Raw genomic sequence first — 14,870 nt, 5'->3', positions numbered from 1 at the left:
AAAAAAGGATTATTTTCCTTCCACAGTTGTTTCTTTTAGGTATTGTACAAGATTTAGATGCAAAAGAAACAAATTTGATGCTTTATTGTTTATCTGCTGCCCGATTGTTGATAGCCCAAAATTGGAAGAGCCCAATTCTGCCTACGATGGGAGACTGGAGATTGAAAGTTTCGTATCTTGCTGAAATGGCAAAGATTTCGGCTTATTTGAAGAACCATTCGAACGAACAATTTTTATCAATATGGAGAAGATGGATTGTTTATATTCAAAAGAAACACAGAGTGGTAGAATATAATTTAGGTTTCTAGATTTTTTTAAGTTTGTTTACTCTTTCTATTCTTTCTTGTAGATTAAGATACTTTGTGGAGTTAGAGATATTAGTATTTGTTTACTTCTATATGAATATTATCCTGGGATTAGGTTTGGGAAGTCCGGGGGGTGGGGGGTGGGGTTTTTTTTGATTGGTTATTGTGTTTACTTATGATTGTTTTTTATGATGGAAAAAAATAAATAAAATTTCTTAAAAAAAAAAAAAAGAAAAAAAAGAAATAGGACTAGAAATAAAAGGTGAAACATACAAATTACAAACATTTGCAGATGATTTTGTATTTATTTTAGAAGAACCTTTGGAGATGATTCCTAAACTACTAGGAAAGATAGAGCAGTATGGAGAAATAGCAGGACTGAAAATAAATAGAGAAAAAACTAAAGTAATAGTAAAAAATCTTTCAGATAAACAAAAAAACCTAAATGTCAGAAAAAATAGAACTACAAATAGTTAAAAAGGTCAAATATACTTAACAGAAAGATGTTCAACTATAAAAGAAGATAACTACAAAACTATTGAATCAAATAAGAGTGGACTTGGAAAAATGGAAAAATTTGCAATTGTCAATATTAGGAAGAATTGCTACAGTGAAAATGAATATATTACCAAAATTTTTATCTTTATTCCAAACAATACCTATAAAACTTGAGAAAAAATTCTTTGAAGATTTAAACTCATTAATTTTGAAATTTATTTGGCAAGGAAAGAAAGCTAGAATTAAGATGAAAATGTTACAAGATGCAAAGAAAATTGAGGTTTTCGTTTACCAGAGTGGATTTTATTTTATCAAGCATCTGTATTAACATGGGTAAAAGAATGGATAATTTTTAGAAACAAAAGGTTGTTATATTTGGAGGGGCATGATTTACAATTGGGGTGGAACACTGTTTTATGGTATGGGAAAAATAAAATTAATAAATACTTCCAAAATCACTACATAAGAAATGCATTATTAACAACATGGGAAAAAATAAAATATAAAATATATCTGAAAATTCCAGGGTGGTTGCCAACAGTGGAAGCATTTGTACATCCAAATTTAGTTGACTTTGAAAAAATCCAGACATATAGAGATATTCTAAACTCTGAAGGGAATTTAAAATCTAAACAAGAAATGGAAAGTCAGTGTATCAATTTATCATGGTGGGCACATTTACAAATGCAAGATAGATATGATAAAGATGTTAAACTGTATGGATTTTATAAGGAACAAACTTTGTTTGATAAGATATTGTTAACTTCTGATGAGAAACTAATTAAGAAAATTTATATTTTTTTATTAACTTTGAAAATGGAAAGCGAACAAGTTAAAGAAACAATGAGAAGATGGGCAAAAAAATTTGGCTACAATATAGAATTAGAAAAATGGCAAAATTTGTGGGAAAGAAATTATAAACTGACAATGTCAACTTCCTACAAAGAAAATTTATATAAATGTTTTATAGATGGCACTTGCCACTAGCAAGACTAGCAAAAATGTTTAAAAACATGTCCGATAGATGTTGGAAATGCAAACACAAGTCAAGCACTTACTACTATGATTGGTGGACATGTGCCAAAGCAAAGAGTTATTGGAAAAAGATACATGCCTGGCTAGAAAAGATGATGGGAGAACACGTAGATTTTAAACCTGAACTTTTTTTATTAGGTATAATGCCAGAAGAGACTGCTAAACAAATCATATATTTGACTTTGCATGTCACAACAGTGGCAAGAATTATATTTGCGCAGTATTGGAAAAATGAAGGAATACCATCAGATGAACAAATAATTTAAAAAATATTAGAATGCATGGAGATGGATAGACTGACTCTGAGACTAAAAGAAAAAGAAGAAACGGAATATTATCAAATTTGGGACTTATTTTATTGATGGCTAGAGGAAAGAATAAAGGATTAGGAACAGCACGTTTGTTGAATAAATACTATTGAATGTATGGGAAAAAATTAATAAAAATCTTAAAAAAAAATAAAATAAAAGTTTAAAAAACATCCCAGAAGGTGACAAAAGTAGTAGTAACATATCAAATTTGTACTGTATGTTGTCCAGCTCTCAACATAAACATTTCCATATTTTTCTAATATGGAAAACTACATGGCTTAGTCTATCTCAGTGAAGTCAATTCTAGGGAACTTTTATGTTTTTTTCAGTCTCTTTCACATAGATCTCAGATACATTGGGCCAGGACCTTTATTCAGGAGTAAAAAAGCCTAATGATGTTAAAAGCAGGAGGGAATGTTGTCATTGTCACTTTGATTTCTTTTGGTAGATTGCCAGCCAACAAAGAGAAGCCAACCTTTCTCATTACTGCAGCCAAATGGCAGCTGTTCACCATATCTTGCCCTAGTTTCACCATATCTTGCCCTATCTTTCCCTATTTTATTCTTTGCTCCCAGGCTGTTTCCTGCTCTTAAGAATCCCTAAGAAGCCAAAATTTCTCTATGATTAAAGTCCCATTCTTTAAAATAGTATAGAACATTTTCAGCTTTTGGTCTCCTTAGATCAGAGGTCCCCAACCCTCGGTCTGTGGATTGGCACCGGGCTGCAGCATGCCAGAAACTGGGCCGCGCAAACAAGCAAAGCACCATCCATGGGATGCAGGTAGCACACAAAACCATGCCCCCTCCGGTCTGCGGAAAAACCTCTCCCCACAGAACCGGTCCCTGGTGCCTAAAAGGTTGGGGCCCTCTGCCTTAGATGCTTTCAAAACTAGTCCCTTTTGAAGTTTCAGCTGTGGCTGTTCCTCCCAGGGCACAATTCCTTTATGTCTTAACTCCAGAGAATAATGACAGCATCTCCTGCAGGGCTTCCCAAACCCAAGTGCATGGACAGACACTGGGCCGCGCCAGAAACCGGGCCACATAAACAAGTGAAACCCCGTCTGCGGGATGCAGGCAGCATGCAAAACCACACCCTCTCTAGACCTCGGAAAAATCTCTTCATGGAACTGGTCCCTGATGCCCAAAATGTTGGGGGTTGCTGCTCTACTGAGACCAGAGTGTCAAGAACCTAATTTTTACTATGTAAAGGATTTGACCATGACTCTTCTCCTTGTAATTATTTAATTGCCTTGATGTAGCTGTTTTTAGTACAAAGTGCTTCTTTCTGGCAATTGTAGATAGATAAATACATATTTCTGAGGGCTAAACTACTTTTTATAATAAATTTAATTTTATATAGGTAGTCCTTGAGTTACAACTGTTCATTTAGTGACCATTCAAAGTTACAACATTGAAAAAAGTAACTTATGACCACTTTTCACACTTCTGACCACTGCAGTAACCCCGTGGTCACGTGATCAAAATTCAGATGCTTGACAACTGACTCATTTATGACAGTTGTAATGTCCCAGGGTTATGTGATCACCTTTTGCAACTTTCTGACAAGCAAAGACAATGGGGAAGCCAGACTCACTTAACATCCATGTTACTAACTTAACAAGTGCAATGATTCACTTAACAACTGTGGCAAGAAAGGTTGTAAAATGGGGCAAAATTCACTTAACAAAATTTTGGGCTCAATTGTGGTTATAAGTTGAGGATTACCTATAATGGTTTTATTTTGAAAGGGGAAGTGGTTATATATAGAGCTGATTTTTCTATAAAACTATTTACTAGAAAAGTACTGTGTGCGTAGTGGGGAGATATCAATTGCGGATCCATGGCCCAGATTACAATTCACATTTGAATTGTATATTATTATTTTTCTATCCAAACACAAATAACCAGCTTTAGCACGCATTTTAAAAAACTGGGTTATCTGTCCATCTTCCTTCTGTCATAAATAAGTTGCTTCATTCAAACTGCCATTTTGCAATTGAAATAATTAAATTCAAAAGTTTTCAATAAGAGTATATCTACCTACTTTCTGTAATATAGGGTTATTTTTGTCTCCCTTACTATGTTAATTTTGAATTTAGTTGTCTACCTTTTACCTTTATATTCTCTCTCTTTCCCAATATAGCTTTCTGTTTAAGATGACAGTTACTTTTTAAGTTCTTAGAGTTTCCTTTATAGCTTGTCTCATGTTTTGTCAGGTCTGCTGTGGGATTTCTTTTTAAATTTCAAAATAAAAATTGAAGAAGACAAGTTTTAACAGTTTTACACTTTATTAAAATATTGCTACTATATTCAGATTTTGATAAGTGAGGTAGTAATAGTTCTTATAAATGCACATAGAGGACCATAAATGTTTGAGTTATGTAACCAATTTTTCCTGCTCTGTTGCAGCTACAACAAGAAAGCTGTATGAGAAGAAGCTACTGAAGCTGAAAGAACCGTCCCAAGAGCTAAGTTCATTCATAGCCACACCAACATTTTCTTCATCAACAGAAAACAATAAGCAAAATGGAAATGATGATTCTGATCAGTTCAGTGACAGTGAAGAAGGTATAATAAAATACATGATGACTAAATAGCTTTAAAAACTATAATATTTTTATTTTTTATCTTTTTGTATGCAATGAGAGTGAAAACATACTTGGCCTTAATACATGCAGTGAGATTAGGAGCAATAGATATAAATTCTACTACTTTATTTATGATGGACTACATTTAAGTAGCCATTCCTATCCACTGAAATAAATTAAAAGTAATCATTCTTATAGTCATTTTTAAAACTGCTTGTTTTGTGCCTTCAAGTCAGTAGGAGCAGCACTGTGCTCGCTAATTAATTTTTAAATGCAAATTGAATTACTGCATTAGTACAATCTTGTGTTTTCTTTAAAAATAAAACTTAGTAAAATGATTTACGGTAAATAAGATTGAAAATATTTAATATTCCCAGAAGTTGATCCAAAAACACCCCCACAAGGAATTCATGATGCCACTTTCTTGAATTTTCCATTCTGATGTATTCCATTCAGAACGCATCTTTTGTGAATTTAATATTTATTGCTACCAGTTTTCAGTGTATTTTCTAAATTGGAAAAATAATTGAACAGTCTTTAAAGATTCTAATAGCATTGATTTAATAGTGACATTTTTAGCTGCAAAAGAATAATACATTTATTTACAGATCCTAAAACAGAGTTCAGACTTGACAAGCAGGAACCACTGAAGAGTAAAACAAAAACTTCATTATCACTTAAACAAAGAAGAATTGCTGAAAATAACCAGGTATCACAATAATTTTCTTCAAAAGATTCTTTTAAAATGTATATTTCAAAATGACATTTTAAAACAACCTTATATTTCTGGTGTAGTTAATATTTACTGCAAAAATAAGCATACATCTGGTTCTTTAGCAAAAATGGTTGGCATATAAAGAACTTATGGCAGAGTGCGATATTGCTAGCTAGCATTTTGATGTGATAAAGGAGAGGATGGGGAAATTTGTAATAAGTTTTTGAACCCTACCTATTTCTTTCATGCTGATTTTCTGCTATATACAGTAGTCTGAGTCAATGTTTTTAAATAAATTTTCTTCCTAATTGTAATATAATAAACCTACAAGCACCAAAGTTTGTTCTAAATAAGGACAGTATTTGTGATCTAAACTAACTTAATTTTATTCAGTGCCACCTCATTTAATAAAATCTATCTAATGTGGACATGCTGTTAAGAGCAAGAAGGGCTGTTTTAACTGGAAAACAGTAATATAGCAGCAGTTTAATAAGATTGCAAAGAAGTTCATAATGCAATGCTGCTGCCAACCTGAATGCCAGGTAAAAAGATGAAGCAAATCAAGCCTTCTGAAATCTTTCATATAGATATGTTTATCTGAGGAAAACATCCGAGGAGATAAAAAATAACTTCAAAAGCTCCATTCGCCTCACCCTCCCTCTCCTTCATTATCTTAATGGGAGAAGGGGAGACGGGTGATTTAACTTCCACATTCTCCATTAATTTTGCTTATTGGAAGCCAATTCTGAAACACAAAATGCCAATCACTGCAGGATGCTATAGCAGTTGTAAAAGTGAGGATTGATCATAAAGTTGGAAGGGGTTTTTTATACCGTTGTAACCTCAAATGGTAATTAAAAAAAGTGAGGACTGCTGTAATTAAAAATTCAGTAGAAGAAGAAAATATACCTCATTTTTAAACGAGTTATACTTCTATGAATAGAAAATTTTATTTTCTAAATATTCAAAATTGAAAAATATAGTTCAAAACCAAATACGTGGCACTAATTTTTAAAATTTAAATTTAGCTTGTGTAAAATATAACACATAGATCAATCATAATCAGAAAACCTCTCAATATCTCTGCAGTTTTTTATTATTAAATCCAGACAAAAGAATATTTCTTGTTCACCTTAACATGAACGTAGACTTCAGATAGTAATTTTTGAAGTCTTTTGGTAGATGGCCACATTTAATCTATTAATTCAGGGTTTAATGTCTCATCTGTATAATAGCTATAATTTGATTGGCCATTGTGCTATGCCATAGAATCTGTTTCTGACTAGCAAATCTTATTAAGCTATCAGACAGATTTAATGCTTTCAAGGTTATTCCCTCCTTTTGTAATCTCTATATACACTGATATATAATTTCCATAGAATGAAAGCTGCAATCCCATTCAACTTTGCAGTAATTAGCAGTCAAATTTAAACTTCTAAGTCTAAGTAGAATATGGATAAGATGTTGAATATTTTAAATTTAGTAACAGATTTAAAATCTAGTATGGTTTGCTTCAGAGAGCCATTTAAAGAACTTATATTAGTAAGGCCATATATATTAGTGTCACAAAATCAGAATCCCTTTATCTGAAATTGAAAAATAAGTACCAGTGCAAGAAAAAGTATCAGCTAATGTATGTAATAAAAGAGAAAAAAAGAGCTCAGATATTTAGATGCCCTACATTTTAATAATCTAAAACGGGTGTCAAACTGCCGGCCCACGGGCCGGATGCATCATAACAAAACTGCGCCCACCCCATTGTGGCAATGGCAAAAAAGTCACGATACATCGCGACACGTAACGTGAGTTTGACATCCCTGATCTAAAATGTCTTTCACATCAAAGTACATACTTATTGTTAATGGTATGTCATTAATTTCTATCCTGTGTTCATTGTTTCTCTGTAATATCATGCTTTTCTACACAGAATGATACAGATCATGCACACTTTTCATGCAAAATGCTACCGTATTAGGTGGGATAATCTGATTTCAAGATAGAGCATTCATATGTTTTCTAATATGTTTGATGCTTAAATATCCAAGGATGGCATTACTGAGACATTCTGGAGAAGTGGATCTTCAAAAAGTGGACTTCTTCAGGCAGTGTCTAGGGAATCTGCGAGAGTATCAAGAAGAACACCAAGGAAAAGGGTGACGGAAGGCTACTTTTTAATTTAGACCTTAATTTTTGACATTCTCAGAGCCCTAGCAACAGCTATACACTTATTTTGTTATGTTTTTGTTTTTAAACAAACAGGTTGAAACTACAGTTCCATTTCCTGTACATGATCCAGTAATATCAGAGAATACTCCCATAGCTGTAGTGGCTTCAAGCAACGAGACTCTAGTAAATATATTGAATTTTCATTAGGTGGTATTCTTCATTTTCTTCTCATGGAAGAATTTTGAATAAACCTTTATTTCTTGGGAAAAAAAGCTTTTTAAATAAAACATTGGGCTGTTGTTCATCAGTCTAATGCAAACCAAGAGCAACTAAATGGCAGGAGGAACAATATTCAGTTACTGTGGATCTTCTGAAAGTTTTTTTCCCTGTGTGTCAAAATTTGTTTTTACGTATATGTTACGGGGTAATATAAATAGTAAAAGCAACTTCTCATTTATTTATTTTTTTAAAAAAAATCCCTATATTCCCATTTAGGATAGTTGGTATCTCATGTGTAAGCTGCTTGGCTTGGTTAAGATTTTTGTTGTAATTTCTTCTGTTAATTCTGAGTCTGAACAATTTGAATTTCAGCAGGTTGTCAATAGGGTACCTGGAAATACCAAGCATGCTGATCCTATACTGTCAATCAGTGACTTCTCAGAATTGCCAAGAAGAACACCAAAGAAACCATTGATGACAGCTGAAGTAAATGAATTAAATATAGATTGGTGGATAGAAAGGGGAGGAGGGTGAACTTATATTTAATTAAAACTATGGTAATAGATATATTTTAGGGCTTTTCTACCCTCAGATTCCTTCTCAGGACTTTTTTTTTTGGCATGTATTGGATATATACTGATTTGGAATATCTAAGCTTTAATAATCTGTTACCAGATCGAATACCTAGAATACCTAACAAAATCTAAAGTAATTCAGTTCTATTTTTTAAGGAAATATATCTCTGCCATGTGTGCTATTAAAATAATTGAATATACCAGTGCAAAACTATTGCATGCTGTGCTTAAAATTGTTCTTTCAGTAATTACATTTTTTCAGAGGGAGAATAAAAATGAAACTATTCATCATCCTTAACACCAGTATCTGATCCATTCAATTAGAAGTGGTGAAAATATCTTTCTTAGGTTTTTATTACATTAATCTTTATAAAATAGCATTATTCTGCATCTTGAAGGAACAAAGGATATTACTGAAGACATCTGGATTTATAATAAATTACTAGATAGATAAATGTAACCAAATTTTGATCAACAGCTAAACCCCATGAAGGAGTCTTCTTAAATTTTTATGGGTGTACTATTCGAAATGACACCGGAACATGGCTACACTCTGCTTCTCTCCCTTATTTTCTTTAGTACAGCTTCTAATGAAATTTGATAAGATTATCATTTTTCCATTTTCTAACTACAGGTCATTGAGAAAATGTCTACAGAGGTTACAAGATTAGAAAGAGATATTCTTAAAGAAATGTTTCCATATGAAGCATCAACACCTACAGGAATTAGGTACCTATAGCTATTTTTTGTTTTGTTTTGTTTCTTGGGATGCATGAATTTTCAGATTTTGACCTTTTTTGGACTAGACCTAGGACATTGGACTTGACAAGACAATATTTTGTATTACATAGTCTTATCAAGTCTTGAAAATAAGTGTTACACAATATTGTGCTAGTTTGCAAGTTTCCTGCTTTTGAGTGGCATCTTAAAAAGCTTGATTTTTCAATGTTCTGTATACAGACTCTCTTAAAATTTCTTTATATGGTTAAAAAAACAACTGAAGAAGCAAAATGAGTGTGGTATTTTCAGCTTCCAAAACCAAGGTTACCAAGATTCATTTTAAATATCAAAATGTTTATTTTATTTGGAAAATGTATATGGATGCCCTTCTTAAATACATAATTCTAGTCTACTAATAACTAGTTTACATAAATATATAAAGAACCCCTATAAAATAATCCAATAAAAAGGATAGCAAATTGTCAGATATGTATATTGGCCCCCCTTAACTCTAACCCGAAATCTGACTTTTAACTGCCCACTATAAATTAATACTGCAGAGCACAGGTGCACACATGTACAAAACATGCTATTAATGTTAATTTTAACATTAATGTTGATGTTGCAGAGGTGTCTCAAGATCTGGCTATGTCATCAGGGCTGGGCATCGCAGGAGACTGGTGAAATCCTAAAATGACCCTGCTATTGTGGTTAATGGTCATTTTTGTACTTTACTGTTTTTAATTTTTTTTAAAAAAATGATTGTTTTTAGATATTGTCGTACATTGCATAAAGTCACTTTTGTGAGATGGGTGGCCAAATAAATGTTTTATTTGGAGAACAAATAGAAGAGGACTATAAAGCTAAAATAAAGATAAAGTTTTTCATATTGGAATATTTTATTTGCAAAGAAGAAAATAAGAAAATAATATTCTACAACAGGATTATTGCCTTCCTGTTCATGATTGCCTGGTTTTCAAAAACATCTGGTTAGCAACTCTATGATATAGAATGTATTGGCTCTTTGACCAGGAAGGCTTTTCTTACAATACCTCTGAAATTCTTTATATGAAGGAGAAAATATGTTTTGTTTGAATATAAAACAGACTATATTTCATAAATTCTGCCAAAGCTAGAATAATTTTGATTGCTCCAAGTTTTGACTAGAACAGTGGTTCTCAACCTTTTTAATGCTGTGACCCCAAACGGTCGTAAGTCGAGGACTACCCAACCAGTCGTAAGTCGAGGACTTTCCCTGCCTGGGAGCGCCGCGCATACGTGGTTCCACCCCCTGTGCCGGCCAAGGCGTAGCTGGCAAGCGGCAGAGACGGAGCAGGCCGACCACCAGCTGGCCCAGCCCAAGGGAGGTAAGGCACCCGCCGGAAAAGGGGAAAAATGGCGGACAAAAAAAAATGGCGGACAAAAAAATGGCAGACAGCCTTGCTTGGCGACCCCCATGAAATGGTCGATTGACCCCAAATGGGGTCCCGACCCACAGGTTGAGAACCACTGGACTAGAACAAAATTGTAGGAGCTTTATAGAATAGGTACAGTAAGCCTGATGCACATCTCTTCTCCAGTGCCCTGCTCACTGATCTCCCTCGCACCTTTGTTTTCTTATCCTTTCAGTTACAAGTCTTAGTGTCGAGCACAGCAGATCTGATCAGCTAATTCCCCCAAGCTTCTCAAAAACTCCTTTATTATATCCCTTTAGCTAATGTCAGGATTTCCTGTTTTCTTCCTCTTTCCCACAACTCATATTTTGGTTTGTACCTGGGATGCCAAAAATCAGCTAATCTGAGCATAGAACATTTTGCATATCCCTAGTCATATTCTTATAACTGGCTTTTTCCTTTGAACAGTGCTGCTGCTGCTCTTTTTATCCATGCCCAATCAGCCAGCCTTGTTTCCTGTGTCTGAGACTACCTCTGTTAATTTGGAGTGACATAAATAGGAACATGTCAGTGCATACATATCCAATAAATAATTCCCTTTAGCCATGTTATGCAGAATGTAGAAAAGGAGTCAGAAGCAATAAAACAAAATTAAAAGCAGGAAATATGAAAAAATAACACATTTAAAATTAGTTCACACCAATTACTGTACCCTTCCATGCCTTTTTATTTTTTCTTGTTCTGTTTCATACATTGATGTTTATTTTTAAAATTCCTTATCTTCAGTGTTTCTTTAGCCGTACTCAACTGTCACTTCCATATAAAGAAATGGGCAAGCTAGTTCAAATGATATGTGGTAGTTTGTTTTAGATAATAAAAAACAAACGCTTTGGGGGTGATATAATTATATACATAATGAACTTTTTTTTCCTTCCCCAAGTCTACCTACACTCAGCTTAGCCTTTCTTTTTCTCAGCAACACCAATTATGATATACTTAACTCTATCAAATTTAGCAGGGAATTATCAAAACATACAAGTGTCCTTTTTTGAAGCTTTTAGAGCCAGCGTGCTACTAGCTTGGACTAACAAGAACTCTGTGCCTAATGAGATATCTGCTGGGAGAGTTTCCTCACAGTCCCCCACCCAAGAAGCCACTGTGGCCTAGCTTGACTTGCAAGTTGATATTACCTGACACCAGACCCCTTTTGGATAATTACTACTGTGATTTCTTTAGTAAGCACTATCACAAGGTCCCTTCGTTGGGCTTCAGCTGCCTGCCCCCCTTCCCCAATTTGCTGAGAATCAGCAATAAAATTGGAATGGCACAAGTAAATGTAGTTTAACCTTTAAATGACTTACACATGGCCCTTGAATTGCCTACCCCAATATAAAAAAAGACAACTCTGGTTATTGAGTATTTTTATTAACTTGTTTAATTGTAAGATGGGTGGCATATAAATTTAATGAATAACAATTTAAAACCAGATTTATATTTAAATTCTGCAAAAATACATGTTCTAATATTTAAGGTGTAACTTGTGGAATCTCCAACTAGTGTGGACGGAAGTATGAAAAGGGGACTTAGTCCTTGCATAACAGGAAGCAGTGCAAATCTTATCCCCCCGAGAATCCCTGAACCTTTATTAGACCATTCCCAAGAGAATATAATCCATATAGCAAGATTCTTATAAATACACATGCAATAATAAAGAAGTAATCTTAATCAGGTCATGGTGTTATTCTGGTTCCTTGTGGCTGACAAACTTGATTAATAGCAATTGTCCCATACCAAATTATCATATAATTGTCAATGAGATATTTTTGAGAAGATCACAAACACGGATAAATTAGTTTTATTCTTGGGATTCAAATTGATGGCAGAGCAACACTTAGCAGTTACACATTAACTCATCTATCTGATTCCAGAACTATGTGACTGCTGCAGGAAGCTCCTTTGCCATGCTATCTTGAAAAAAGATGCAGTAGTTTTAATGAGTCACTGACAGGTACTATACTCACATTGTTATGCATTTCAAAATACATCCAAGTATTGCATAGCCTTTCTACTTTACTATATTGAGTCCAAATTTTTCCCATACACATTAGAACTTTTGAAATATATGAGGTATTCTAGGACATTTTTATGTTAATCTTAAACATATTACTTAATTTATAGTGCAAGCTGCCGCAGACCAATCAAAGGCGCTGCTGGGCGACCTATAGAGTTCAGTGATTACCGGCTGGAAGAAACATATTCATCAAAATATATTCCTAAATATGTTGCCTCAGCAGAAATCCAAAAAGAAAAAACAACTAAAAAACACTCCATTCCTTTGTGGATAAAATTTTTGCTCTTTTTCATTATTGCAATCTTCTTGGCTTTCGTCTATCAATCCATGGAAATCAACCAAGGAAATCCATTCTCCAAATTCCTTACGGCTGAGAGTCCACGGAAAACAACAGATTGAATTTTTCTTTCTGTGGCACACACAACTGGGTCTCCCATTTTTAATTTTAAAGATATCTTCATCCTTCCTCATCTTGAAACTGAAAAAGGAATAAAATAGGACAGTAAATGGGCATCAACTTCTTTCAAAATCAGGAGATCACTGTGCCATAAATAGTATCTTTAGATTTCTTTGGAACTACTTGTAGGATTTATTTTTTTAATGTGGACTTCATTATGTTCATTTGAGATTGTATATTTGATTTTATAAACTTGGAAGCTCAAAATGGGCAGAAGTGATAGTAAAATGTGAAGATATGTGTTTAAATGTTTTTACTTCAGACTAAGATACTTTACTGAAATTTTGTTTACTGCATATGTTATTTGGGGTGGAAAGAAATTGATAAATGGAAATGCATTTGTAATGCATTTTGTGAAAACTGCAGCTAAATTTAGTGTAGTTTTAAGGGGCTTCAGCATTTTTCTGTAGAATACTGTAATCTCAATAAATGTAAACTTGTATACATTTGTGTTAGTTTTGATTGTAGTAATTATACTTAAGCTTATCCTTAATTTTTAATCATAGTTACCTATTTTAGTGCTTAACCCTATAATTCCTGATCTAATTGACTATTGTTGTTTTAGAACAATATTTATTAGTATAGTTTTTTGAAATAAAGCTTACATAAAATAAATTGGTTTACTTATTTTTACTTAACTAACTGTGAAATCATTTTTATCTGCAGACTAATTTCAAAAGAGTCGTGTTACCATAGCCTTACATTTTTAAATTTCATATTTTTCTATGGTATTTATTTAAAACACTGATATTCCAAAACCTATAATTCTTATGGTATATAAAAGCTATTTGTTACACACAAATAGTGTGATGAACAAAAGCTAAACATATTGCCCACCAATGCAGTTATTTTGGTCCACCATGACTTGTCCCAAATTGTTTTTTTTCAATGACATAACATTCATTTTTATTGTGGATTATTACATATCAAATGAATGTATCAATTTACAGCATATTCTATACAAAACTGCAATAAAGTTATTTTAAACCATAACTTTCACTCTCCTCTAACTTGGTGTTCATGCACTCAGAAGTTCTTTAATTTTTATATAGAAACTCTTGCCTTAAACTCTATTTAGCCTACATGTAAGCCTTAATTTTAAAGTCTCATTGATCAAATGTGTCTCTTGGTAAATTCATGGACAAAACCATGTAATATTCTTGGCAGCAATATAGAAATTGTTTGGCATTATCTTCTATCAGCAACCTACCACTGTGAAATTTCTTGGTTGTTTTCCATCCAGTCACAAGCCTACACCGGCCCTGCTTTGCTCTTTGAAATACAGGATTTCTAGAAAATGCCATCTACCTAGGTATTATGGATACCTAGCCAATATTAATTCCAGTAATATGAAAACTCCAGATACACAATATTACATCCATAGTGTAAGGTTTTCCACTTAGCCTCACAATTGTCCCAGCGTTACTCAGGAATTTTAAAGAGCCAAAAGAAATCCCTGAGCCAAGGTTTCAGCAAGCAAACAACTTTTATTTTGATCAAAACAGAGTTGGATGACCTTATTCCTCTTTGTGGCTGGTAGAGAAATGAAGGCAACAACCAGGAAAGATGTCTTCCACCTTTTATACCTTTCCAGAACAAAAAGATCAGGTCTTTGTACCAGGTGTAACATAGCACAAAAAAACAATTCCAAGATGATGACTCATACACAGCAACCCAGGCTCCATCTGTAACTCCTTTTCCCCCTCCCCTTACCGTGCTCTTTTCATGTAAGCAATCTCCTGTATATAGAGCATGAGACATTTGCTTTTATGTAAATAATTTCCCAATATAAGGCATCTACAAAGTTGCTTGCAAAT

At 33.5% G+C, this 14,870-nt stretch overlaps 1 protein-coding gene across 1 annotated transcript in view; it reads left to right on the top strand.

Annotated features, from left to right (window-relative positions):
• TMPO (thymopoietin) overlaps window positions 1–13,668 on the top strand; it is a gene marked incomplete at its 5' end in the record, with an annotated part of 29,189 nt that extends 15,521 nt beyond the window's left edge. Inside the window, 7 exons of the mRNA XM_015819444.1 lie at window positions 4,558–4,716; window positions 5,345–5,445; window positions 7,497–7,604; window positions 7,711–7,800; window positions 8,209–8,322; window positions 9,046–9,140; window positions 12,704–13,668. Coding sequence (XP_015674930.1) covers window positions 4,558–4,716; window positions 5,345–5,445; window positions 7,497–7,604; window positions 7,711–7,800; window positions 8,209–8,322; window positions 9,046–9,140; window positions 12,704–12,995 — 959 coding nt within the window. The remainder of the gene's footprint in view (window positions 1–4,557; window positions 4,717–5,344; window positions 5,446–7,496; window positions 7,605–7,710; window positions 7,801–8,208; window positions 8,323–9,045; window positions 9,141–12,703) is intronic.
• Between the last annotated feature and the right edge of the window lie 1,202 nt (window positions 13,669–14,870).

This window comes from Protobothrops mucrosquamatus, unplaced genomic scaffold, assembly GCF_001527695.2.
Source record: "Protobothrops mucrosquamatus isolate PMUCROS unplaced genomic scaffold, P.Mucros_1.0 scaffold921, whole genome shotgun sequence".
In the NCBI taxonomy this organism is placed as follows: domain Eukaryota; kingdom Metazoa; phylum Chordata; class Lepidosauria; order Squamata; family Viperidae; genus Protobothrops; species Protobothrops mucrosquamatus.
This window is presented reverse-complemented; position numbering and strand designations above follow the sequence as displayed.